Genomic DNA, 26,831 nt, shown 5'->3' on the forward strand with positions numbered 1-26,831 from the left:
TTTTTTGTGGTTCTATACATATTGAAGGATGTTTTTTCTTATTTTTGTGAAGACTATCATTGATATTTTGATAGGGATTGCACTCAATCTGTAGATTGCTTAGGTAGTGTGGACATTTTAGCAGTATTAATTCCTTTGATTCATGAACACAGTATATCTTTCCATTTATTAGTGTCCTTTTTAATTTTTAATTATTATAGGTACATAATAGTTGTATTTATTCTGGGGTACATGTGACATTTTGATACAGACATACAATGTGTAATGTTCAAATTGGGGTAATTGGGATATCCATCACCTCAAACATTTATCATTTCTTTGTGTTAAGAACATTCCAATTACACTATTTTAGTTATTTTAAAATGTACTATAAAATTACTGTTAACTGTAGTCATTCTATTGTGCTGCTGAGTACTAGATCTTATTTTTTCTAGCTAACTGTATTTTTGTGTCCATTAACCATCCCCAGTTTACTCATCCCAACCCCACATTACTTTTCCTAGCCTCTGGTAATCATTATTATACTCTCTATCTCCATGAGTTTATTTATTTACCTCACACATATGAGTGAGAACATGTGATATTTGTCTTTCTCTGACTGGCTTATTTCACTTAACATATGTCCTCCATTTCCATCTATGTTGCTGTAAATGACAGGATTTCATTTTTTCTTATGGCTGAATAATATTCCATTGTGTATATGTACCACATTTTCTTTATCCATTCACTCATTGATGGACACTTATGTTGATTCCATGTCTTAGCTATTGTGAATAGTGCTGCAATAAACACGGGAATGTAGATATCTCTTTGATATACTGTTTTTCTTTCTTTAGGATCTATATGCAGCAGTAGGATTACTGGGTCATATGGTAGTTTTATTTTTAGTTTTTTGGAACATTCATACTGTCCTCCATAGTGACTGCATTAATTTACATTCCTACTAACAGTGTAGCAGGGTTCCCCTTTCTCCATATCCTTTCCAGCATTCATTATTGCTTGCCTTTTTGATGAAACCCTTTTTTGACTGGGGTGAGATGATATCTCATTGTAGTTCTGATTTACATTTCTTTGATGATTAGTTATGTTGAACATTTTTTCGTATATTTGTCAGTCAGTCTTCTTTTCAGAAATGTCTATTCAGATCTTTTGTCCATTTTTTTAAATTGAATTATTGCTTTTTATCCCACTGAATTGTTTAAGTTCCTTATATATTCTGATTATTAATCCCTTGTCACATAGGTAGTTTGCAAATATTTTCTTGCATTCTGTAGGATGTCAGTTCACTTTGTTGATTGTTTCCTTTGCTGTGCAGAAGCTTTTTTAGCTTGATGTGATTGCATTATTCCATCTTTTGCTTTGGTTGCCTGTGTTTTTGAGGTCTAACTCAAGAAATCTTTTGTTTTATAGTTTTCATTGTAGAAATCTTTCACCTCCTTGCTTAAATTTATTCCTAGGTATTTTATTTATTTATTTATTTAGTAGCTCATGTAAATGGGATTGCTTTCTTGTCTTCTTTTTCAGGTAGTTCACCATTGGTGTATAGAAACACCACTGATTTTTGTATATTGATTTTCCATCCTGAAAATTTCCTGTAGTTGTTTATTAGTTCTTAAAGCTTTTGGTTGATTATGTACAGTTTACTATATGTAAGATCACATGGTCTGCAAAGAAGGACAATTTGGCTTCCTTCTTTCCAATTTGCATGTACTTCGTCTCTTTCTCTTGCCTATTTTTTCTTTCTAGGACTTCCATACTATGTTGAACAGAAGTGATAAAAGTGGGTATTTTGGTCTTGTTCCAGATTTTAGAAAAAAAGCTTTCAACTTTTCCCCATTCAGTAGGATATCAGTTGTACATTAGGTATATATGGCCTTTATTATGTTGAGGTACATTTTTTCTCTACCTCATTTGTTTAGAGTTTTTATCATAAGGGAATGTTGAATTTTATTAAATGACTTTTCTGTGTCTATTGAGATGACCATATAGTTTTGCCCTTCATTTTGTTAATGCAATGTATCAGGTTTACTGATTTGCACATGTTGATCCATCCTTGCTTTTCTGGGATGAATCCCACTTAAGGATGTTGAATGACCTTTTTGATGTGCTGTTGGATTGGGTTTGCTAGTATTTTTTTAAGGTTTTTTGCATTTATGTTCATCAGAGATATTTCCCTGTACTTTTGGTGCTGGTTGTGCCTGAGTATATAAGCTACTTTATAAGTTGTTTCAGTGGCATTATTTCCAAGTCTTATTGCAAAGAATTGTCTTTGCTTTTGCTTTTCATCTTTTGATTTCTGCAATACAACCTTTCACACCTTTACTTCTAATAAAATATTTGTAGTCCTTATGAGTGTTGTAATGCTGACAAACATTGAATTTCATTAATGCTAATATTGTAGTATCACAAAGCAGGAAAATCATCTTATCTTTAGCAAAAATAAGATAATATTGCAATTCCCAATCCTCATTAAAAAATCTATTTTCTTTCTTTAGTGTTCTCTTGATCTTCTTTGACATGGTGGGCTGTTAAGCAGACAGAATTAAAAAATACTGTCAAGCTGTGAAACTATTCACACATTCCACTGCAAAAAGAAACACAGTGCACTGTTATCAAAAGTTGATAACAGACTAGCTTACTCGACCCCCATAAACTCTTGGCAACCAGCTTGACTGTTGGCATACATGAATGCTATTGATTTTGTAGCTGGCAACTTTGCTGAATTTATTTATCGATAGTCTCTTGGCAGATTCTTTGGGATTTTTCTAGAAATAAGATCATATCATAAGCAAAGAGCAGTAGTTTGACCTCTTCTGCTCACATTTGGATACCCTTGATTTCCTTTTTTTGTCTGATAGCTCTGGCTAGGACTTCCAGCACTATGTTGAATAGAAGTGGTAATAGAGGGCAGCCTTGTCTGGTTCCAGTTCTAAGCAGGAATGCTTTCAGTTTTTCCCAGTTCAATATGCTGTTGGCCATGGGTTTGTCATATATGGCTTTTATAATTCTGAGGTGCATTCCATCTATGCCTATTTTGTTAAGCACTCTTATCATAAAAGGGTGCTGAATTTTGTCAAATGCTTTTTCTGTGTCTATTGAGAGAATCATATGGTCTTTGTTTTTAGTTTTATTTATGTGGTGAATTACACTTATAGATTTGCATATATTGAACCATCCCTGCATCTCTGTGATGAAGCCCACTTGGTCATGCATAATTCACAATTGCAAAGATGTAGAAACAGCGCAAGTGCCCATCAATACATGAGTGGATTAATAAAATGTGGTATATGTGTACCATGGAGTACTACTCAGCCATAAAAATAACGGTGAACTAAGACCTCTTGTATTAACCTGGATGGAATTGGAGCCCATTCTTCTAAGTGAAGTATCACAAGAATGGAAAAACAAACACCATATGTACTTACAATTAAATTGTTACTAATCAATCGATACTTATGTGCACATATGGAAGTAACATTCATCAGGGATTGGGCAGGTGGGAGGGAGGAGGAGGAGATGGATAAATTCACACTAGCACATGTAGTGCCTGCTGTCTGAGGGAAGGGTGCATTTGTAGCTCTGACTCAGGCTGTGCAAAAGCAATGTATGTAACCAAAGCCTTGTACCCCCATAATATTCTGAAATTTTCAAAAGAGAGAAAAGAAAAAAAAAAGAAAAAAAAAGAATGAGCAAGTGAAAATCACTATATGAACCAAAAAAGCATACATTTTTGCTTGTGCACTTAAAAGAAACATCATAAACACAAATTCACTTACAAAATCCCCATTAATGAAAATGCATGTATTTATTTTTTTTAATTTTTATTTATTTTTTATTTATTTCAGCTTATCATCATGGGGGTACAAAAGTTCAGGCCACATACACTGCCCATGTCCCGCCCATCCCCCCGAGTCAGAACATTCAAGCATGTCCATTCCCCAGCCAGTGCGCATTGCACTCATCATGTAGTTATACCCCCATCCCCTCCCCCCACCCCCCATCCTCCCAAGTCAGAACATTCAAGCGTGACCATTTCCCAGATGGTGCGCAACGGATTCATTATACACCCATTCCCTCTCCCCACCAAAGGATAAAATATATTTTAAAATAGAAAAGTGGCACAATTTGATAAAGGCCATTCTCACTGGAGTTAAGTGATATCTCATTGTGGTTTTGATTTGCATTTCCCTGATGATTAGAGATGTTGAGCATTTTTTCATATATTTGTTAGCCATTCTTATATCTTCTTTTGAAAAATTTCTATTCATGTCCTTTGCCCACTTTTTGATAGTGTTGTTTGATTTTTTTCTTACTGATTTTCCTGAGTTCTAAATAGATTCTTGTTATCAGTCCTTTATCTGATGTGTAGTATGCAAAATTTTTTTCCCATTCTGTAGGTGGTCTGTTTATTCTTGTGACGTTTCTTTAGCTGTGCAGAAGCTTTTTAATTTAATCAGGTCCCATTCATTTATTTTTGTTGTTGCTGTGATTGCCTTAGGGGTCTTCATAAATTCTTTGCCTAGGCCAATGTCTGTAAGAGTCTTTCATACATTTTCTTCTAGAATTCTAATAGTTTCCAACCTAAGGTTTAAGTCTGTTATCCACTGTGATTTGATTTTTGGGAGAGGTGAAAGCTGTGGGTCCTACATGTGGCTATCCAATTTTCCCAGCACCATTTATTGAATAAGGAATCTTTTCCCCAGAGTATGTTTTTGTCTGCTTTGTCAAAGATTAGGTGGCTACATGAGGATGGTTTTATATGTGGATTTTCTGTTCTGTTCCACTGGTCTGTGTCCCTGTACTTGTGCCAGTACCAGGCTGTTTTAAGAACCACAGCCTTGTAGTATAGTTTGAGGTCTGGCAAATTAATACCTCCCATTTTGTTTTTGTTGCTTAAAATTGCTTTTGCTATACGGGGTCTTCTCTGATTCCATACAAAGTGTATAATTATTTTCTCTATGTCTGTGAAGAATGATGTTGGTAATTTAATAGGGATTGCATTGAATCTGTAGATCACTTTGGGTAGTATAGACATTTTAACAATGTTGATTCTTCTTATCCACAAATATGGTATGGTTTTCCACCTATTTACATGCTCTGCGATTTCCTTCCTCAGTGTTTCGTAGTTCTTCCTATAGAGGTCCTTTACCTCCTTAGTTAAATATATTCCTAGGTATTTTATTTTCTTTGTTGCTATTTTGAAGAGCTTCTGCACAGCCAAAGAAACAGTCACGAGAATAAACAGACAACCTACAGAATGGGAAAAATTTTTCGCATACTACACATCAGATAAAAGACTGATAACAAGAATCTATTTAGAACTCAGGAACATCAGTAAGAAAAAATCAAAGAACCCTATCAAAAAGTGGTCAGGGGACATGAATAGAAATTTTTCAAAAGAAGATATAAGAATGGCTAACAAATATATGAAAAAATGCTCAACATCTCTAATCATCAGGGAAATGCAAATCAAAACCACAATGAGATATCACTTAACTCCAGTGAGAATGGCCTTTATCAAAAAGTCCCCAAACAATACATGTTGACGTGGATGCAGAGAGACAGGAACACTCATACACTGCTGGTGGGACTGCTAACTAGTGCAACCCCTGTGGAAAGCATTATGGAGATACCTTAAACAGATTCAAGTAGACCTACCATTCGATCCAGCAATCCCATTATTGGTCATCTACCCAAAGAACAAAAGTCATTCTATAAAAAAGACACCTGTACCCGAATATTTATAGCAGCACAATTCACAATTGCAAAGATGTGGAAACAACCCAAATGTCCATCAATTCATGAGTGGATTAGTAAAATGTGGTGTGTGTATACCATGGAGTGTTACTCAGCTATAAGAAATAACGGTGATATAGGATCCCTTTTGTTCTCCCGGAGAAAGTTGAAACCCATTCTATTAAGCGAAGTATCCCAAGAATGGAAAAATAGGCACCACATGTATTCACCAGCAAATTGGTTTCCCTGATCATCACCTAAGTGCACATTTGGTAATAACACCAGTTGGGTATCAGACTGAGGTGGGGAGTGGGGGGAGGGGATGGGTGTATACCTACATGATGAGTGCTATAGGCACTGTCTGGGGAATGGACACGCTTGAATGTTCTGACTTGGGGGGATGGGGGGTGGGAGGAGGGGATGGGTGTATACCTACGTGATGAGTGCGATGCTCACCGTCTGGGGAATGGACACGCTTGAAGCTCTGACTCGAGGGGATGGGCGGGACATGGACAATATATATAACCTGAACTTTTTTACCTCCATAATAAGCTGAAATAAATAATATAAAAAAATAAAAGTGACACAGTTAACCTATTTATAGAAATGTGCAATACAATATGTTGAACAATCTCATTTGTACCAATAAATTTCAGACAGAGATTTCATAAAACGTATATACATTTAAGTTTTCATAACAGTTAAATGACTCTTTTATTTAATAGGTGAAGTCATGACAAGGCATTTCAACTGACTTAATAAGAATAGAGATATTTTTCAATGTTTTGTGCACCAAAATTAAAAAGTAATATGGGATATTGTGAGAAGATATCATTATATTTCAACTAAGTTTTGGAAAACAAAAAAGTAAACTCTAAAAGTAGTCAATTAAAAAAAAAAAACTCTCACCCACCAGCCTCTGTGTGGCAGTGACGTCAGTCAGGCAGGGGAAGTTGAGAACTGAATCATGAGTATAGCAGCCATCAATTTAGCCCTTATGGCTCACTAATGTTCTAATTGTGCCGGTCAATCTAGGAGGATTATTTTGTTGAAAACTTATTTTATTCTTTGGTATTTTAAATATGTTCATTTGAAAAACAAAATAAAAATATAAAAGATGAGCAAAAATGTATTAATGAAAACAAAATAAATTGTTCTATAAAATTTGGATTTGGTCAAAAGTCCACACTTAAGGACCTAAGGACCACAGATTTCCCACCCCTGGTCTAGAGTGTGGTTAAACTCTGATGTTTCATTATTCATTACCTGTCTATTGCTGAAAATGGGGAGTTGAAGTCCCCTATCATTATTGTATTCAGTCTATACCTCCCTTTAGGTCTATTAATATTTTCTTTATATATTTAAGTGTTCCTATATTGGGTGCATATATATTTATAACTGTTATATCCTCTTGCTGTATTGACCCCTTTGGCATTATAAAATGGTCTTTGTCTATTTTTACAGTTTTTGGCATAAAGTCTGTTTTATATAAGTATAGCTACTCCTGCTCTCTTTTGCTTTTGTTTGCATAGAATACCTTTTCCCATCCCTTCATTTTCAGGCTATGCATATCTTTACAGGTGAAGTGAGTCTGTTTTAGGCAGCATATAGTTTGTTCTTGTATTTTTATCTATTCAGTTATTCTATATTTTTGGTTGGAGTATTTCATCCTCTTATAGTTGAGGTAATTTTATTGATAGGTAAGGGTTTACAACTGCCTTTTTGTTACTTGTTTTGTTGTTATTTTGTAGATCCTTTTTTTCTTTCTTCTTCCTTTACAAGTTTTCCTTTGTGATTATGTGATTTTCTCATGTAGTATATTTTGACTCCTTGCTTTTTATTTTTAGTGTATCTGTTATAGGTTTTTGCTTTGTGGTTACCATGAGGTTACAGAAAACATACTATAATTATAAAACTTATTTTAAACTGATAACAACTTAACTTTGATCTCAAAGAGAAAAAGAAATGCACAAAACAAGCTGTATACTTTAACTACATTCTACATCCACCTTTTGGATTTTTAATGTCACAATTTACATATTTTTATTGCTTTTTCCTTAACAAAATGACTAAAATATAGAGGTTTGAAGGATAAAACATTGTAGCCTCACCTGATATTATTATGAATTTACCTTTTAGAAAACTCACTTTAATAAAATTTAAATTATTCTTGATTTGCATCACTTCTCTGTATTATAATTTTTCTTAAATTGTTTCCTATATGATGATATGCTTTCTTCCTTGGCTATTAATTTTATTTCTCATTACTCTTTTCATGTATGATAATATTATATCTTCTGCAATATGTAGCTGTCATTATTTTCACAAAGATTTCCAGGGATACCCTGACAATGCTAAATAATGTTAATTTTTCATTTTCTGCTCTTCTCATTTTGCTTCTAATGAAAATGTAGGGTTTTCTAGTAGAAAAATGATAATTGAATTTATCAGTTTCTGTGTGATATAATGGAAAAAATTCCTTGATAAATTTCAGGAGCCTAGTTTTCATTCCTAGTATTTATTAGGTTTTTGACCTTTATCAAGTGACTGAAGTCTTCTGAACTTTATTTTCTTCATCTGTCTAGAGGGTATAATCATCATCTCTAACACGTTCTCTCATGGTTGTTACAGGGTGACAATGTACTTAGCCAAGTAAAATGCAGTTGAAGTCATTTAGGTTAAAATTATAGAAGTTTCATTAACATCTATAAATTCCTTTCTAGTACATAACATTTTGTATAACTCTGAATAGTGAAAATATCACATGGATGAAAGCTGCCCTAGTATGCTAGTGTCTTCTTTCTAATGTAGACTTACATGATTTAAATTAGTTCCCTCCTTCCTTCCACTTCTATATACTCAAATTTTCAATCCATAAATATCCTTTTGTCCTTCTATTCTTTATGCTACCTTTGCACTAGGAACTCTGATCTATGCTCTACTGCTTCAGTGGAACAAATCTGCTGCAGATCACTAACCACCATGCCTGGTGGCCTTCTCTCAGCCTTAGTCACCTTACTTTCATTGTGTCATTTAATATTATACAGAACCTCTCCATCCTGGGATCTTTTCTTAGATACATGTCAGAGACCAATTTTGGATCTCCTAATTCTAGTGATCACTTTTCACTCCTTCAATATGTAGCACAGGTTTGTGTATAAATGCCTGAGCTTTGACATCAGAACTGGCTTCAAGTTCTTGTTCTGTGCCCCTTTAATAGTTGAGTGACCTTGAGCAAGTTGTTTAATCCCTCTGCTTCAGTTTTCTCATCTGGGAAATGGGGATAATGTTTGATACCAACCTTGCCAGGTTGTTTTGAGCATTCAGTGAGACCAGGTATATAAAAGTTCACCAAAGTAGGACCCTCAATAATGTTAGATATTATTGATATATATATATATATATATATATATATTTTAATTACTATTTTCAAACAAATTTTTCTACCCTTTATTTTTTTTTTTGTCTGAGCAAAGCTCTGACATAAGCTCTCTATTCTTTCTCTTCACTCATTTTTGCAGTTTTACCTCTCATCTCTAAGCATGACAACCATATCATCCCTTCCTGCTCAAACCTCTCATGAGAGCGCCATTGTTAGATTAACATGTGAGTCCAAGACATCTTTATGTAGATTTCTTGTGGTGATCTATGTGTCCACAATGGAACATATCATCCTCCCCGCCAAACCCCAGCTCCCCTGCCCAACTATCACAACTGTTAGTCAGTCAGACTAGAAACTATGGAATCACACTTAACCCTTTCTTTTTCTGTATTACTTAGCCCTAAATAAAATATGATGCCAAACACCATGTTTCCTTCTTAGAAGTGCATTTATGATCAAATCTTTCTTTTCCTTTTCTGTTGTCTGTGTCCTATTTAAAGCTCTTGTCATCTCACAATTGGTTTCCTTCCAGTAGCTCCTTACAGGTTATCTCTCACTGCATTCTCAAGTCCAGTCACCCCTACCACTGCCAGAAAAATATTTTTTAAATACTATTTTAATTCTATAACTTTCATGCTTGAGACATAAACTGACTTTATTGACTGCTGTATTGTTAGTTTACAACTCTCTGCCTGGCTTTGGGACCTCTCTATGTTTTAGCGCTTTTTCCCACATGGACCCTACAATTCGGAAAAATCTGATTCATATCCTTATCTCTTATCCAGCCCCATATAGGGTTCTGTCCCATATCTCAAATCACCTTTCATCTACTGCAGCATTTCTTCTTTTCTATCTTCCTTTTGTGGCTTAACTGAGTTCTAACATTTCTTTGGAATTATTTCTTCCTTTACCTTGTTTCTTACTTCTATTACAATAACAAAACACTATCATCATGAGTGATATAAATCAAAATCAACCAAAAAGGAGAATTTATTTATTTATGAAGTTATGAAATCAGGGATGTAATAGGGGCAACTGATAAATACAGCCAGAAGCCTAATATAGACAGATCCACTCCTCCACCTCTTAATGCCTCCACTTTTTCATGAGAGCATTGTTCTCTCTTTTAATTTGACCTGCATAAGCTCAAGAACTCATGCCCCAAGGTAGTCATGAATCCTTGGAATGTTCCTAAGACTGACTCACCCTTTCAGTGCAAAGTTAGAGACAGATAGGACTCCCATTTCAGGGATATTTTTCTCAGCCAGAAGTGCCCCCTGGAGGCTTAGGTAGAATCAAAGCTATCTTGAAGTAAGGGGAGAAAACAAACCACATTGGCAGCCTCCATATGCTTCCGAGAATAACTTGCTGTTGCTGTGCGTTAGGTAATCCCAAATGGTTTCCTACATTCTATTGTCCCAAAAGTGTGATTAAAGTATTATAATGTGGGGAAAACAGCAGACATTAGTGCAGTGGAGTGAAAAAGCCCACACTTTGGTACTATCCTGGGATTTCATCAGCAGCAAAATGAGGACAGGAGAATTGGACCTTGAGTGATTTTATTAAAACACTGGGCGAATCCAATCAAGATGTTTTAGCTATTAAGTTCCCTGGTGACAGGGGTTATGTCTGTTCTAATTTGCTTCGTGAGGTGCCTATGTAGGCAACAGGGATAGGGATCATGTTTTTAAGAAGCCTTAAAATGTTGTTAGTTTGTAGCAAAACTGTTAAATACTGAGTGCACCACTATATCTAATGAGCAGTTTTAATTTTAAATTTCTGGGAAGGATGCTTGGCAACAGTTGAATTAACATTTTCCAGGTATCTAACTAGAGATATAAATTGGAAGTCATAGGTGTTAACTGAAGCATGGCAAATAGGGGGTTTCTATTAAGAGAAGTGGATCATAGGTTGTTGTGGCAAATACCAGCCTCAAAGAAGTTAATAGAAAAAGAATAACTTATAAAAGTGTGTGTGACTAATAATAAAAACCCTTGTTGAGACTTTTTTATGCATCAGGCTCTGTCATAAGTATTTCCCATACAAAATCACATTTAATCCTCATAACCACCTTATAAACATTTTGTAGATGAGGAAACAAGGGCTTAGAGAGGTTAGGTCGCTTGCCCAAGTGTCCAAATTCAGAGGTGGCAGAGCCAGGATTGAAACCAGGTTTGATTAATTCAAATGAGATTCAACGTTAGTCTAACTTCAGAGCCATTCTCTTAGAAACTATTTATGACTGCTTATTAGGAAGAAGAAATTATGAACAAGCTTAGACAGAATTAACTTTCATTGAGTATCTATTCTGTACCAGACCTTGGGCTGGCGATTGTCCTATTGTATCTGTTTGACTTATGAAACTGAAGCTCAGAGATATTTAAATGACTTTTCTAGGGTCATTTTTAGGAAATTGCAGATGTAAGAATCAACCTCAGTCTATATATGACAAAGGCCAATGTCCTTTCCAAATATCATAATCCCCGTGAAAACAAAATTATATTAATTCCATCTTGCCTAAGAATTTGAGTACCTTTTGTGATTGGAAGTTTTAAAAACACTAAAAAGTTCAGCTACACATAACTGTATTACTCAGCTCAAGCTGCCATAACAACGAACCACAGACTAGGTGGCTCTTAAACAGCAGAAATGTATTTCCTCAAGGTTCTATAGCTATTAAATCCAAGATCACAGTGTCAGTAGGGTGTGTTCCTTATGAGGGACTCTCTCCTTGGCTTTTAGGTGGCCACCTTCTCCGTGTATCTTCATGTGGTTTTCCCTCTCTGTATGTCCATCTCCTAATATCTTCTTATAAGGACATCATTTATATTGGATTAGGACTCACCTATATGACATTTTTTGTCTTAATTACCACTTTAAAGGTCCTATCTCCAAATACAGTCATATTCTGAGGTGCTGCAGTTTAGGACTTCAAAAAATGAATTTTTGATGAGACACAGTTCAGTCCCTAGCAAGGACAAACAATGCTCTGACATGACACTAAGAAGTTAATAGAAAGGTCTTATGACAAAATACATAAGACAAAATATGACAAAAACTGAATATTCCATCACCTTCTTTCAAGTCACCATCATTTCTAACCTGCATTAATCTCCTAACTAAGCTTCCTATTTTTTTCTCATATTCAACCTCACATGAAGTAATAATTTGTCAGCATTTTATTTTTTTAAAGATCTTATAGCATAAGTCCAAAGACCATCATTCACTTTGCATCCCATGGGAATGCCAACCCCCACCAAGCTATATTACAAAGTGGCCCTGCATCTTGTCATGTCTCCATTTCCATTGTCAGCCTCCCAAATCAGGCCTTTATTACTTCTAACCTCTCTGATTGCAATACTCCATCATGTCCCCTCTGGACTACCATTCTACTACTCTCTCATCCCATTATTGACATCATATTGTTTCTTAGGTACATTTAGATCATGTCACTTGCCCTCTCAAACCACTTCCGTTGCATCTCTTTATATACCAAGTTGGGGCCCTCCCACTGTGATCCAAGCCTACTGGTCCTCCTGCATGTAGCCTCTGCTGCAGGCAGACTGGATTTGACCATGTGCTTGCCTACCTTAACCTTCCTATGATCTGTTTACTCCATCTAGAATGCCAAAGTCCACCCCTTCTTCAAGACCCAAATTAAATGCTACTTCATAATCAGATATTTTCCTGGTGCACTAAATCAGAAGTGATATAATCTTCTACTCTCCACTCTGTCACCTTTATTGTACTGGATCCTTTTACAAATGGAGTTTCTGTTATAGCCAGTTAACCTCAGTGGTCCTTTCAAAACAATGGAGTAACTGAAAATATGAGAGACCATTGACCACCAGAATCTTAGTTATTTTATTGGCATAGTCCAGGTTGTGCTGGCACTAGCCCATAGAGACATTCACAAGAGAATTATTACATTTTTAAGCACCTGTTGTTAAATTAAGCACAGCCATTACTAAAAGTTAAATTATGTAAGCTCTAAGTAAATAATCATAATAAAACAAAAGTAGAATACCAGTAAATTCTAATTAAAATAAATTATTTCTATTAATTTTACCATATTTACTATTTTCTATGCTCTTTAGGCTATACATAGCTATAATATCCATATGATCAATATATTATATATTGATACACTACTAAGCATCACCTCCCAACTTTGCATTTAGCAACTTCACATTGGTAGCTTGAAATTTGTCATGGTAGATGTATTTACATCATAGAAATTGGCACAAATCAGGATATGTTCTTTTTATTGTTTAGACCTAAGGTAGCAATAAAGAAAATGTTAATAATTCAGATTCAACTTAAAAGTATATCATATCTGTAGCCATTACCTTGTGAATAGCACACATTATAAAGAGTCTTTCAGAATTTGAAGATATTTTCAGATTCAACAAAGAAGTTGCTTGCATCATTGAGTGATGAGCAAAGTTCTGACATCCAAAGTATTAGGTTTTACTTTTATCATAATATTAATATATAAAAATTTTAGTCAATGTTCATGTCAGGATTTCACTTATTAGTCATTTTTAACTGTAGGTTGGCTATGGACACAAGATTCTGGCAAAATTCAATAAAAGTATTTTTTGAGAATAATTGGCTATAGGGAATTTACAATAAAGAGCATTGTGTATCTTATTATTTTGAAATTATGTGTTACATATATTTTATAAACAGTAAAATTTGTGATGAAAACATTCATATATATATAAATACAAATATTTGAAAGATGGTCTGGCAAAATGAGCAATCAAATAACCTCAGTAATCTGCCCTTGAGTTAGCTTCCCCTTCTTCCCTGTCTCACTCTTGATTTCCCTCAACCCTGTTTTATTGCAGTTCTCCGGCTCAGATACTTCCCATAATCATGTGGGCAGAAGAAGAAAAGTTTGATAACATCTTTCTCATGTGACTAAACCAGTCCTTTGAAATAGGACATAACTAAGTTATTTTCCATGTCAAATATAAAAATTAAAATTACCTAGACAGAAATGAAGGGGAAAACAGGACAATGAAAGGAAGTAGTGTGCAAGAAGTATCACCTGATGAGTCCAGTTAGAAGTAAACTCTTCTTCCTTTGAACTCTGCCACCTGAATCCAAGCCAGTACTTTGTATCTCCATTGTGGTAGTTATACACACACCACACACACACCACACACACACGTGTGTGGTGTGTGTGTGGTGTGTGTGTGTATGTGAGTGTGTATGAGAGTATATATTATACATCATATCTCTATTTTATATATATACACACATATATGAGAATATCTATATGTGTTTAAACATGTGTGTTCTTATATCAGCCCTCCATATGCTTATTAATATATTAACAGGCATACTTATTTTTTTATGCACCTTACCCCCCACTGCCCTTAGTTTTTCAAGGTTTTTTTTTTTTTCCATTTCAATAAATGCTTGGATATTCACCGGGATGGAACTATTCTTCTTAAAGGCATTGAATCTAGGATCTATGGAAAATATTCAAGATTAAGAAACTAGTGAGCTAGGTCAGCCCTCCTCCACTCATCCCCTTCTTTTCCTCATATATAAAAACTGGAATTGTGATATTAATGTTTGAAATTGGGCCTCCTTCCAGAAGACAACTAAAATCACCACTTTTCTGGCCCCAGGCCAGGGGTTTTTGCCATTGTCTTAGAACAGATATTCTTGGGTAATTTTTGGTATAAAAAAGTAAAAACACTGGTAAATCTGATTTACAAGGAAATGTACCTCCTCTCTTCCACTGCACAGATTTCCAATGATTATCAGCAAACAATTTTAATTATTTTAGAAATAGATTTAGTGAGATTTGTCCTCCCTTGGTTTGATATATATGGAAAAAAGGCACATCTTGTGTCTGGTGGAAATATATTACAGTTGTTGGAATCTTTAAAAAAATTGACATGAGTACATTAAAAAAATTATCAAAATAAGCAGTCCTTATAAAGGGTGGAATATCTCAAAAAACCAACTATTAATAATACTTGATATAAAATCTAGGAAATATTGTGGAACAGATGAATTAATACAGAATAGTTAAACAAATTGCAAGGTTTGGCCACTTCAGTAAAGACTATATTTTTTCATGTGTTATCAGAGGCCTATTACTAGATACCTTTTCAATAAAGTCTGAATGGATAGAATTTCTGATTCTTAAAACATATTTAAATTTATAAAGCAAAATTAGCTTAGGAATTATTCACAAGGTCCAGCATTTATATTAAGAAATGAAGAATCAAATTTGGAACAAATACATATAAGAGAAATTAAGAAAATGGCTAAATTTTTTTTATTATAATAAAACAATGTAGGAGGCAGATCTGAAATCCCACTCTCCTTAAAATACATATCATTTTATAGTCAAGGAGACAAATTCACAAAAAAGCTAAGCAGCTTCCCAAAGACCATGTAGGTAATAAGTGAGAGAACCAGGTTTCAAACACTTTCCTTCACAATATATCTTATCTTAGCCCAGCCTAGTCCTTTTGGATCCCAGTGAATGTGGAATAGCTTCAATATCAGAGCTGCTCTACACAGCTAGTCATTATATAATAGATGATCAGTAGTTATTTACTAATGACAATTAGATGCTCATTGTCTACAATTAATTTATTCAGCAAATACTTAGGTCACCCAGGCTCTGGAGGTAAAGGGGTAATTGACCCTTTTTTCCAATTTTCTCACAGTCTCTTAGGAAGTCAAATAAATAATGACAATAAAATATGAAAAACCTTGTGATATTAGAGTGGAGGTGAGCACAGTAGAGCCATCTATTTGAGAATTCTGTCACTTTTAGCTGAGTCTTGAAGGATAAGTAGGAATTCGCTAAACAGAAGAGTATTTCAGGAGAAAGGAGATTGTGCAAAATTCAAAAATGTAAAAGAGCATGATCTATGTATTTTTTGGTACGGCTGGGGCATGTGCTATACCTAAGGAAAAGGAAAGCAGTGAGACTGGAGAAAAAGGTTAGGCACTAGATCTTAAAAGTCTGGATGCCATAAAATTTGGATTCTACCCTGAAAGGTAAAGAATATAAATTTCTTCGTATGAATAAAGCAGAATGTTCTGATAGAAATATAATGCTAGTCATTTGTGTAATTTTAAGAAGAAGTAAAAAATAAATGGATAAAATTAGTTTTAGGAATATATTTTATTTAATCTAACACATCCAAAACTTTAGTGTTTCAATATGTAATCCACAATATAAAACATTAATGGGATATCTTACATTCTTTCTTTCATACTAAGTCTTTGAAATCTATTCTATATTTTACACTGACAGAACATCTCAATTTGGACTAGCCACATGTTAAATGCTCAATAGCCAACTGTGGCCAGTGACTACTATATTGTACAAAACAGATCTAACAAAAACTGTAGAGGAGAGTCTGCAAGGCCATAGTGGCTCAACACTGCATGGTTACCCACTCCTGATTGAAGTTCAGACTTTGGCAGCAACAACAGCACAGCCACTGCATGCTGCATGCATTTTAACTATTTTTACTCATTTTTAAATGCAAAGTGAGTCCTTCCTCTCAGTACTGAGGGGAGATACTGAGTCTTTCCAGAGGGAATCTGGCAACCACAGAACCCAGACAGCACAGATCTAAACTGAAGAAGGTGGTGACGGGCCAGGGAGCTGCTGTCAAAGAAGCTACTTATTTTCAGCAAAGGCTGTCAAGCTTAAATAGCTTTGGCTGGGCTGCAGAGGATTTTTTGCCTTCAGTTGGTGACGGGAGATTTCTGCATTGTCATTAGATCCAGTTAGAATCGAGGATCAAAGGTGACTAGTGAGCTAAAACAGAGGCACAATGAATAACTCACCAACCCACCCAACCCATTGACACACAGTTCCATATAGAGTTTTGTCCTTTCTGTGGAAATAGAATTACTCTTAATGAGACAAGTATGGCAGGCTTCAGCTGTGAATTTGACAGCTTATAAAGAAAGCAGAAAGAAGTTGAATTCTGTAGGGTTAGAGTGGGAATCTCAGTCATAGCTTTTTATATTCCTGCAGGTAGAATAGCTAGAGAAAGAAATGAGTCAAAGCTTCCAATATTTTTAAGAAAACTCATAATGTGATTTTTCCATTTTGCAAATATCAAGTAAGCTATATTAACAAAATAATAAAAACCTAAAATACTGCAAAAATGTTAATATTGACATAACTTTTTTGTCTTTCCCTTTAGTCCCTCTGAAGTTCCTCCCTCCCCACCAATGATGTAGTTAAGTAACTAATAAAAATAATATGGTATGCCTATTTCCAAGAGACCCCTTTTAGTTTATAAGCCTTTGTCTATAGAAAACCTATAATTAAGCATTGTATATTTTGTAGAAAGGCTTTGATATTTAAACACCAATTCCCAGCAATGATGTGGATTGAATCATTTAGTGCTAAATCAGATATTTCAATAATCTTTCTGGAAATTAGGCAAAATATTTATTTGTTAAATAATATATGTTTGTTGAGATGAATTCGATTCAGTAGCATCTGGAATTAGTTTCAAATGAAACATTTAGCAGCGGGTGGAAAAAGTGCCTTTGGAAGAATGACAGGACTAAATTGAGCAATTCTCACTCAGAGGCTCAAGTGTAACAATATGCTGTAGAAGAGAATGGGCTTTAAATTTGTCAGATAAGGGTTGAAACTCCAGATCTTTCATTCACTAGCTATAAATTCTTTGGCAAATTCTCTCAGAATCAACATCTTATTTATAAATGTGAGAACTAATAGCTACCTCATAAGGTTGGTTGGTTTTAATAATAATAACATATTTGAAGTGACTAGTGCGGTATTTTGTACATATTATTATCGGCCTTTTACCAAATAATTTCACTGGATCTAGATAAACGTAGTTGATAGTGATGATAACAATGATGATTGCGATGATGGTAAAAGATGATAAAAACTATCCTGTACTGAGTGCTTACTCTGTGCCATGCTCTGGGCTAAGCACTTTACCTAAGGTACCCCCATCTAAAAATGAGCAAACAAAACCTCGCCTTGGATTTCCACATTCTCTTTCAATTACCACCATACCTCTTGGCCCCTTTCACCACCAAGTGTCTCAGAGAAGTTGTATAAATACATGTCTTCACTCTTTTATCCCCATTCACATAAGCCTACTCCTATAGGACTTCTATTATGCTGCCAAAATTAGTGGATTTTTTTTTTTTTTTTACTACACAACTTACTTTAGTATTCAACACAGTGCATGTACAAAAAAAAAGTTAAAGCAGTTTCTCCTATTGATATCCATAAGAATTCATTGTCTTGGTTTCTCTTCTTCTCCATCATCTTTGTCAGCTTTTTCTTCTCAATTAATGCACAAATATTTGGATTCTTTATGCTATAACTCAGAGCTCTCTTCCCTTCATATCCTTCACTTTCATCTCTTATTGTTGTTATCCCATATGCAAATAGTTCCAACTCAGACTTCTATTCTCTGAGCCAGAATGTCCTTATTTAATTTCCGAGTTGGCATTTCTACTTGGCTATTTCACAGAAATTTAAAAATAAAATTTCTAAAACTTGATTTTTTTTTCCAAATTTAGTTCTCTTTCAATTTTGTCTACATTAGTTCATTCAACCAAGTTATATGAACTAGAGTTACTGCAGGGAGTAGATATCATAACTTTTGATTCCAGAGTTTAGGCTCCTACAGCAGAAACAAAAGATGACACTCAAACTTTTTTGTCTTTAACACGTATGGCAGTGATAACTGCTGTTTGTTTTTTTATTTGATTTCCTATCCTCTGCTGTATATGAATTTGTACAGTCAACTTGTATTTTTGTTCTTAAGAGCACACTTATTTATCCAGCCCCACACTTGATAGCCAGAAGGAAAGTTCACCAACATAGCATGCCACTCAGCAAATCACTCGGCATGTACTTTTATGACAATATCCAGTAGCCTTGATTAGTATTCCCATAAATAATATTTTATACATACATTTAAAAATCCATAAGTTTAGTTATACATAGTTCTAGCATGTAACTTACAATTTATGTATGGTAACTGCATAAATAATTATGTTCTAGCAATTCTTTTCTGCTGAATTCACTATTCAAGTATTGCTCAAAGCTGCTTACATAATTCATTCCTAGAGTAATACCTAAAGTGAATTTGCTAAATGAGATCCTTCTAGTACTTCCAATAACCCTGGATGAGATCCAATACTGCCCTTCCTCAGCTTAATGCTATGCTACATGGGTCGTGTTATAGAAAGACTCCAAGATAGGATTATATATAAATAATTGGGCCATTGGCCAAAACTTGGAAATCTGTTTGTTAGCAAAGGTTTTCATAGCCATGCCATTTATAATAATTCATAGGACCTTGATGAAGGTACATGATAGATAGATAATAACTTTTTACTCCAGTCCTTTGGTTTAAAATTTTCACTTTAATCGTATGTCTAGCATCCTCAGTTCTGTAGCCCTGTTTAGGAATATTCCTTGGGACACTTAATTTTCTTCTTTCTTTCTGTTCAATAAAATAGGTATACACGTTGTTTTTTGTGTGAGGATAGAAATATCTGCCTTGAAGAACTTTACTGTCTAGTAGCAGGGGATAAAAATAAACAAATGAGTGCAATGTAAAATTTAAAATGCTATATTCATTGTACATATGGCTATAATGGAGAAAAGACATGTTTTTTTTTAAAAAGGAATATATTTAGAAAAGATATTAATAAAATAAGAGGTGTTTGACTCTCAGTCATTTTCTTACTTGTGGCTATTTTAGTTAACCACCAGTTTAACTGAGCCACAACCCACTCAATATGGGCAGTTTGTGCTAAAATCCTTTGGTAAACATTTCTGGCCTCCATTAAAGGGCAGGAGGTGGGGACTGGGCACTGCTCACACATATTTTTAGGGGATGGGATCATGCCAGGCTAATATCACAACTCACATGAAAAACGACTGTGCTTTTCTTTACTGGTAATTGTCAATAAATACACTGCGTTTATGGTAGCAATAGAATATTAATACTAAAAGCCATATGGAATTTAATTTTTTAAAAAATGTTTATATAGGGAATCTTAATTTACTTTTTGGCAAAAGGTAATTTTGATCAACTAATATGGAAAATAAGTTCTATTGTGGAAAGTCAAGCTCACTACATTTTAAAAATGACTTAGTATTTCCTAAAGTGAATACTTTCTGAAAGAGTATTTTACACATTCTTTTAGCATCCACCTGATGATCTTATTGGAACAAATACATTTACTCTTTCAAAACTTTTCTTCTTACCTATCACTTTTCTGTTTAAGAATACCTGAATACCTACTATATGATGATATATAGTAAATATGTGCATTCACTACCTTCAATGGGCTACAGTTTTAGAAAGTAGGATATGTAAATACATCTGAAACATAATAAATAAATGTATACAATAGGTGACATATAAAATACATATTTTAAATTAAGCCTAATTCAGTATAATAGCACTATAACTCATCATCTGACTCTGAGAAATTTTAGAAATCCCCTGATAAATCACATTATTTGAAGTGGGTTATGTTTCCTAAGGAAAAAATGTTAACATTGTGGGTTGTATTTTTAACCAAGTTCTCAAAATGAAATAAATCATGAGTATGATCAGCCTTGTCATAAAGGTGAAGGAACCACAATTATAAACTTTTTTTTAGCAATTATAAATAACAGAAATTATGTTTGTGAGCATTATATAATAAATCAATAGGCTAAGATGTGCACATGTCTAAAGTTATATGCCTAGTGTTATGCTTGTACATACCATTTAATTAATAAATAGCTATTGAATGAATAGCTAGCATGTAAGGTAACGCTATCCCAGTGAAAGGATCCTTAAAAAATGTGGTGGAGTAGGTCAAGTTTAGTTCCACAAGCATTCACTTGGTGGCACCAGGGAGATGTAGTCCCTATCCTGAAGAACTTTACATCTGGGAGATTTAACTGGACCAAAAAGAATGGGTAAGATTTCAATATGAAAAAATGAAGAAAAAGTATTCCAAATGGAAGGATACACACACACCCACACACACCACATTTCTTTATCCATTCATCCACTGTTGGGCCACTTAGGTTGAATTCATAACTTGGCTACTGTAAATAATGGTGCCATGAACATGAGAGTGCAGATAAAATCCTCTGGAAATATACCCAGAAGTAGGATTGCTGGATCATATGGTAATTCTAGTTTTAGTTTTTTGAGAAACCTCCATACAGTTTTCCATCATGGCTGTACTGTTGTACATTCCCACCAACAGCATAACAGGGTTCCCTAAAACAAACCCAATCAAACTCACAGAACCAGACAGTAGAATGGTTATTATCAGAGGCTGGGGGATGGGGGAAGAGTCGAGAGACATTAGTCAAAGGGTACAAATTTTCAGTTAATCAGGAGAAATAGGTTTTTTGAGATCTATTGACTATAGTTAATAATAATGTATATTTCAAAATTGCTAATAAGATCATAAATTTCAAATGTTCTCACTATAAAAAAATAATAAGTATTTGAGGGGATGAATACGTTAATTAGCTTTGTTTAATCATTCCACATTTTATACTTATAACATCACTTAGTACTTTATAAATAGATACAATTATAATTTGTCAATGTACAATGAACTTTTTAAGTTTAAAAATAATAATAATAATAATTTTCACATCCTGAAGGTAAACACAGAGATCAGTAAAGACATTTTATATTATAGGAGCAAACAGAAGTAAAGTCAATTACATTTACAATTATCAGCATCTACTTTCGTCTCTCAATGACTTTTTAAAGTATGCTATTTTAAACTTTTTTCATCAAATTTATACGTTCCTATTTTTCAAAATCATATAGTGTAGAATGGCTGGAAGTGAAAAAAAATTTAGTGTTTTTCCCTCTTGTTTTCACCTCCATATCTCTAAACATTATGAATACATGCCTACTCTTTTTTTAAAGCTATGCTTAGTTTTTAATGACTATAGATATTCTCTGTTACCTTATATATCATCTTATTTCTTCTCTTAATGTGATTCTTCCATTAGATTAGCTACCTTCTGATTTTTTTAGCTTCAGGTAGTTCCATTAATTACATATATTTTGTTTTCTGTTTATCTGGACGTCCTCTTTGTGAGTGGAGGACTTTAGTGCCCTTTCTCTTTCCATCAGCTCTCCCTACTTCACCTCTCAGCCTCTGTCATCTTTCTCTTTAATTGTCACTGTAAAGGTTAGTAACAGATATATCCTGTTACATAATGACTTTTACACGTTGCTATAGATGGGTTCTTAAAGTTGAAAATCAATAATTGATATTTGCATCATTGACTATAAATAGTACAAGCTAAGAGTCAAGTCGTAGGGCTATGATTACATTTTCCTCTCATTTCAAGTTATATACCCTTTGCTACCTAAAAAAGAATGTTCTATGATTTTCTTCTTATTTCTGCCAGTTGCTTAAAATGAAGCCACATGCTTGTTTCATATTTTACATCACAACTTTCTTTCTCAATGACTTAATTCACTTTTGGAAAAAGAAATACTTGCTTCCTCATCTTTTTTCTCATTCTATGTTACTTGAAGACTGTTTCATCCTCAAAAAGCCTATGAACATGTTTTGGGTATACTTTCCTCATAAATTCTAAATGTATAATTCTAGAGTACAGAGTTTATATAAACTACTGAGAATCTCAACACTTCAGGCTTTCCCATTTCATTAGAATAAATATTCACATTTGTAATGCCCAGATTATGCTGGATTTCTTTTGCTAAATCAAAATTATTATTCTGCAAAATTTTCATGTTACATATATCCATTTCCTATTTTAATTAATTTTAAATAGATTTTCTTTTTAGAGCAGTTTTAGGTTTGCTGAAAAATTGAGTGGAAATTTTCCATATACCCCCTACCTATTTTAATTTAATTTTGAGACAGAGTCTTGCTCCATTGCCCAGACAAGAGTGCTGTGGAGTCAGCCTAGCTCACAGCAACCTCAAACTCCTGGGCTCAAGCAATCCTCCTGCCCCAGTCTTCCTAGTAGCTGGGACTCTAGGCATGTACTATCATGACTGGCTAATTTTTCCTGTTTTTAGTAGAGACGGGGGTCTTGCTCTTGCTCAGGCTGGTCTCCAACTCCTGACCTCAAGCAATCCTCCTGCCTCGGCCTTCCAGAGTGCTAGGATTACAGGTGTGAGCCACCGTGCCTGGCCCTATTTTAATTTTAAAGAGTACTGCTTTGGTTGGACAAAGTGTGGTGAAACAAAAAAAAAAAAAAAAGAAAGAAGAGGTACTTCTTGGGCTTTGATCTTAGACAATTATACTTCCTTCTGCTAGTTTAAGCTTATTCTTTAATGTTCAGTAGCAATGCCATTTGCTCCACTATTTGTTTTGGGTAATCCCAGAGAGAGTAGCTGACCCCTGTCTAGAATGTTCTTTATAATTTCAGTAGGTGTAATTAATTGGGCTTAGCCAACCTACCAGATACTTTACATACATTAAATGTAATATACAAAATATCCAAATATTAATCAATGTCATCTCCTATTTTCAGGTGAGAAAGCTGAGATTAAAGACACCATCCAAACTGAATTTGAACTCAGGTTTCTTTAATAACAAAGTTCTCTCCACTATTTCAAGGTGCTTTTATACGGCATGCTGTATAAACAAAAACAACGTTAAAACTAAGTTGTTAGGAGAGGGGCTAAAGAATACGAATTTGTCAGGTATTTTTTCTTGTTTAACTGTGAATGTGCTGGGAGGTTTCATTATTCCCAACACAATCACTATACCTAATTTCAAATTATTTATGCAAATGCCTCAGCATTAAATCAAAACAGTGTAAGACAGTCTGTTGAAAAACAGAGTTGGTTAAAAATAAATCAAAGAATAATAATCAGATTAATGTACAACCAGTAATTTAGGCCCCTTGGCACAATTTTCTGAAAGTGCCCCTTAAACTTTGTTAATTGCAAAATAACTAGATTGCCCACCTGCCACCATCACAGATGCTTCTTATTGCTTTTAATTCTGGAGAAGAAGGAAAAAGATGCAGCCGGTTCACCAGCGTTTTTGGCTGGGACTCAAGCTGGCTTGCTCTGCTTTGCCCTTTGCAGTTTGTCCATGAAGATAAAGCTTCACAAAAATTTACTCCCAGAGTTTAAGGATCCCATTTACAGCAAGGTACCTGTAGTGGAGTGGAGCGCACGTAGAGGTAGGAAGCAGAGATACATGTTCAAACCAAGATTCTGCCACCTACTAGCTATATTCGAACTTCATTGTTATCAGCTATGAGGGGGAGATAATATTAACCTTTATCACAGAGTTGCTGTAGGGAGCATTGAGCTAATATATATGAACTGACTTTCCAAAAATTACACTGTTATACACATTTATAAGTTATCTCTATTTAATGGCATATAGTGAACCCTATACAATTGAATGCCCAGTGCCCCTTAGTTATTTGATATCTATTCCTCCTGTTGCAATTCCAATTCCTAAGTCTAGTTGATTTTCTTGTAACAGTCTCTTGTATTCTACAAAACAATTCCCCTCACCCACTTAATTTTCTGAAAATTCAGAATATGAACTTTGTATGATTTATAGAACCTTAACTCGCTCCAAAAATATCTAAAATTGAAGCATCATGACCTTTAAATTGGAAAGAGAAATGCAGATATAATTAGGATTCTGAGACTCCTAAAAGTCAGCCATAAAAATGTAGAGGGAGAAGAACCTGAACCATTATATCTGTGAATGAAGCTCAGCCTTCCACTTATTGCTCATGTAACTCTCGGCAAATGTGGACCTAACTGCCTCATCTGCTTTCTTATCTATGGAATGGAGGTCAAAATAGCTACCACAATATATCACTGTGAGAGTTACATGAGATCACATATATAAACGTCCTGCTACACTTTCTGGCATGTAGTTGATTGTCAATATTAATCCCCATTTTTCATTAATTTCAAAAGAATAGCATTAGTACTTAACCCTTAAGTTTTGCAAAGGACTTTGGAATTATTCATCCCTATCGCTAACTTCCATATGGTTGTGGTTGTATAGAATGAAACTTTAAATGTTTTTCATAAGCTTATACATTTTTCTGTGATAAGACTAAATCTCAATCAAGGATCTGAGTTTTTCAGCTGAGACCAAATTTTAAATTCTCCTATTAATATGTAATATACAGACTATTATATTTGAAATATAATACCCTATAAGATATATTTATGGCAACATCTATACTATATGTATTATTTGCACTATGTCTTTAAACACAAAAATCTCAATTAGTGGGGTGAAATGATCATATAATGAGAAGCAAAGGGAATCTAGATAGAATGAAAAAAAAAATACAGTAAATAAATATCTTCCATCATCTTACAATTAGAATTTGACCTTTTTTGAATCAAAAAAGGGAAGGCAAATTGCTTGTACGTTTTATGTTATTTTCACCATCTCAGGTAAACTATAACAGATCAATGCATATATGTATAATGTATTCAGTCGTACTTTGCCCAAAATGAGCAAAGCAGTGAAAGAGCAAAAACTCAAATCCAGGTCTTCAGGTTCCAAATCCAATACCGTCAAGTGACTTTCTTGCTCCAAACACTTCTGCATTTTGATTATACCCAATTAAAGCAACACTCTCATTTTACTATCCCTCTGCTTGTCTATATTTTCACACAGGCAACTATGGAGAAAGTGGGATGGAAGCTTTCAAAGATATGGCAGCAAAGGAGGGGATTTGCATCGCGCACTCTTATAAAATCTACAGCAACGCAGGGGAGCAGAGCTTCGATAAGCTGTTGAAGAAGCTCACGAGTCATCTGCCCAAGGCTCGGGTGGTGGCCTGCTTCTGTGAGGGCATGACGGTGAGAGGCCTGCTGATGGCCATGAGGCGCCTGGGTCTAGCAGGAGAATTTCTGCTTCTGGGCAGGTGAGTGATGATAAAAAAAATTTACATGGAGTTAATACCAGGCAATTTGGCAGCATCAAAGAGTATTTTTTTGGCATAAAAGGAGAGATGCGTTGGAAGCTTAATCTGTGCATTGGAAATAGAGCTTAAATATCATAAGTACCGGTGCCTGGAGAAAATCATGTAAAATAAGTAGATATGCCATGTGCTGATAAATAATTGTAACAGGAATCCAAACATGAAAATGATGTGTCCTTAAGTCTTAAAAAAATGACTGTAAGGAAATGAGATGGATTCTTAAATTCTTGAGTAATTCTTTTGGGAAGTAAATGTGTATCAAACTTGCAGTTGCTTTTGAAATGAATGATTACATAAGCTTGGTTGAATCATAGAATTTGGGTTTGAAAGTGAGGAATTGTGCTAGGTGTGGTAGCTCATGCCTGCAATCCCAGAGCTTTGGGAAACTGAGGCAGGAGGATCACTTGAGCCTAAGAGTTCAAGGTTGCAGTGAGCTGTGAAGTGCCCTTGCATTCCACTCTAGCCTGAACAATAATGGAGCAAGATCCTGTCCCTAATATTTTTTTTTTTAAAGTGAGGAATTGCTTTCAGAACTAATTTTTAAGGGATTGAAAAATTGGTTTATTATGTTATATTATAAAGCATTGTTACCTTGCCTGATCAACTACATTGTTACCAGAGGAGGTACTAAAATACTAGCTTCTGTAGGGATTGACTTTAAATATCAGGATAATTCATTCATTAGCACAATTCAGCCCATTCCCTATTGATGTTGCTGAATCA

The 26,831-nt window shown here is 34.6% G+C and overlaps 1 protein-coding gene across 8 annotated transcripts in view; it reads left to right on the forward strand.

Moving 5' to 3' along the window:
• GRM5 (glutamate metabotropic receptor 5) overlaps positions 1-26,831 on the forward strand; it is a 480,882-nt gene that overhangs the window by 165,779 nt on the left and 288,272 nt on the right. For all 8 annotated transcript variants that reach the window (XM_069469084.1, XM_069469086.1, XM_069469085.1 and 5 more), the window contains one exon: positions 25,802-26,051. In XM_069469084.1, the coding sequence (XP_069325185.1) occupies positions 25,802-26,051 (250 nt within the window). The remainder of the gene's footprint in view (positions 1-25,801; positions 26,052-26,831) is intronic.

Source organism: Eulemur rufifrons, chromosome 6, assembly GCF_041146395.1.
Source record: "Eulemur rufifrons isolate Redbay chromosome 6, OSU_ERuf_1, whole genome shotgun sequence".
Taxonomy (NCBI): Eukaryota; Metazoa; Chordata; class Mammalia; order Primates; family Lemuridae; genus Eulemur; species Eulemur rufifrons.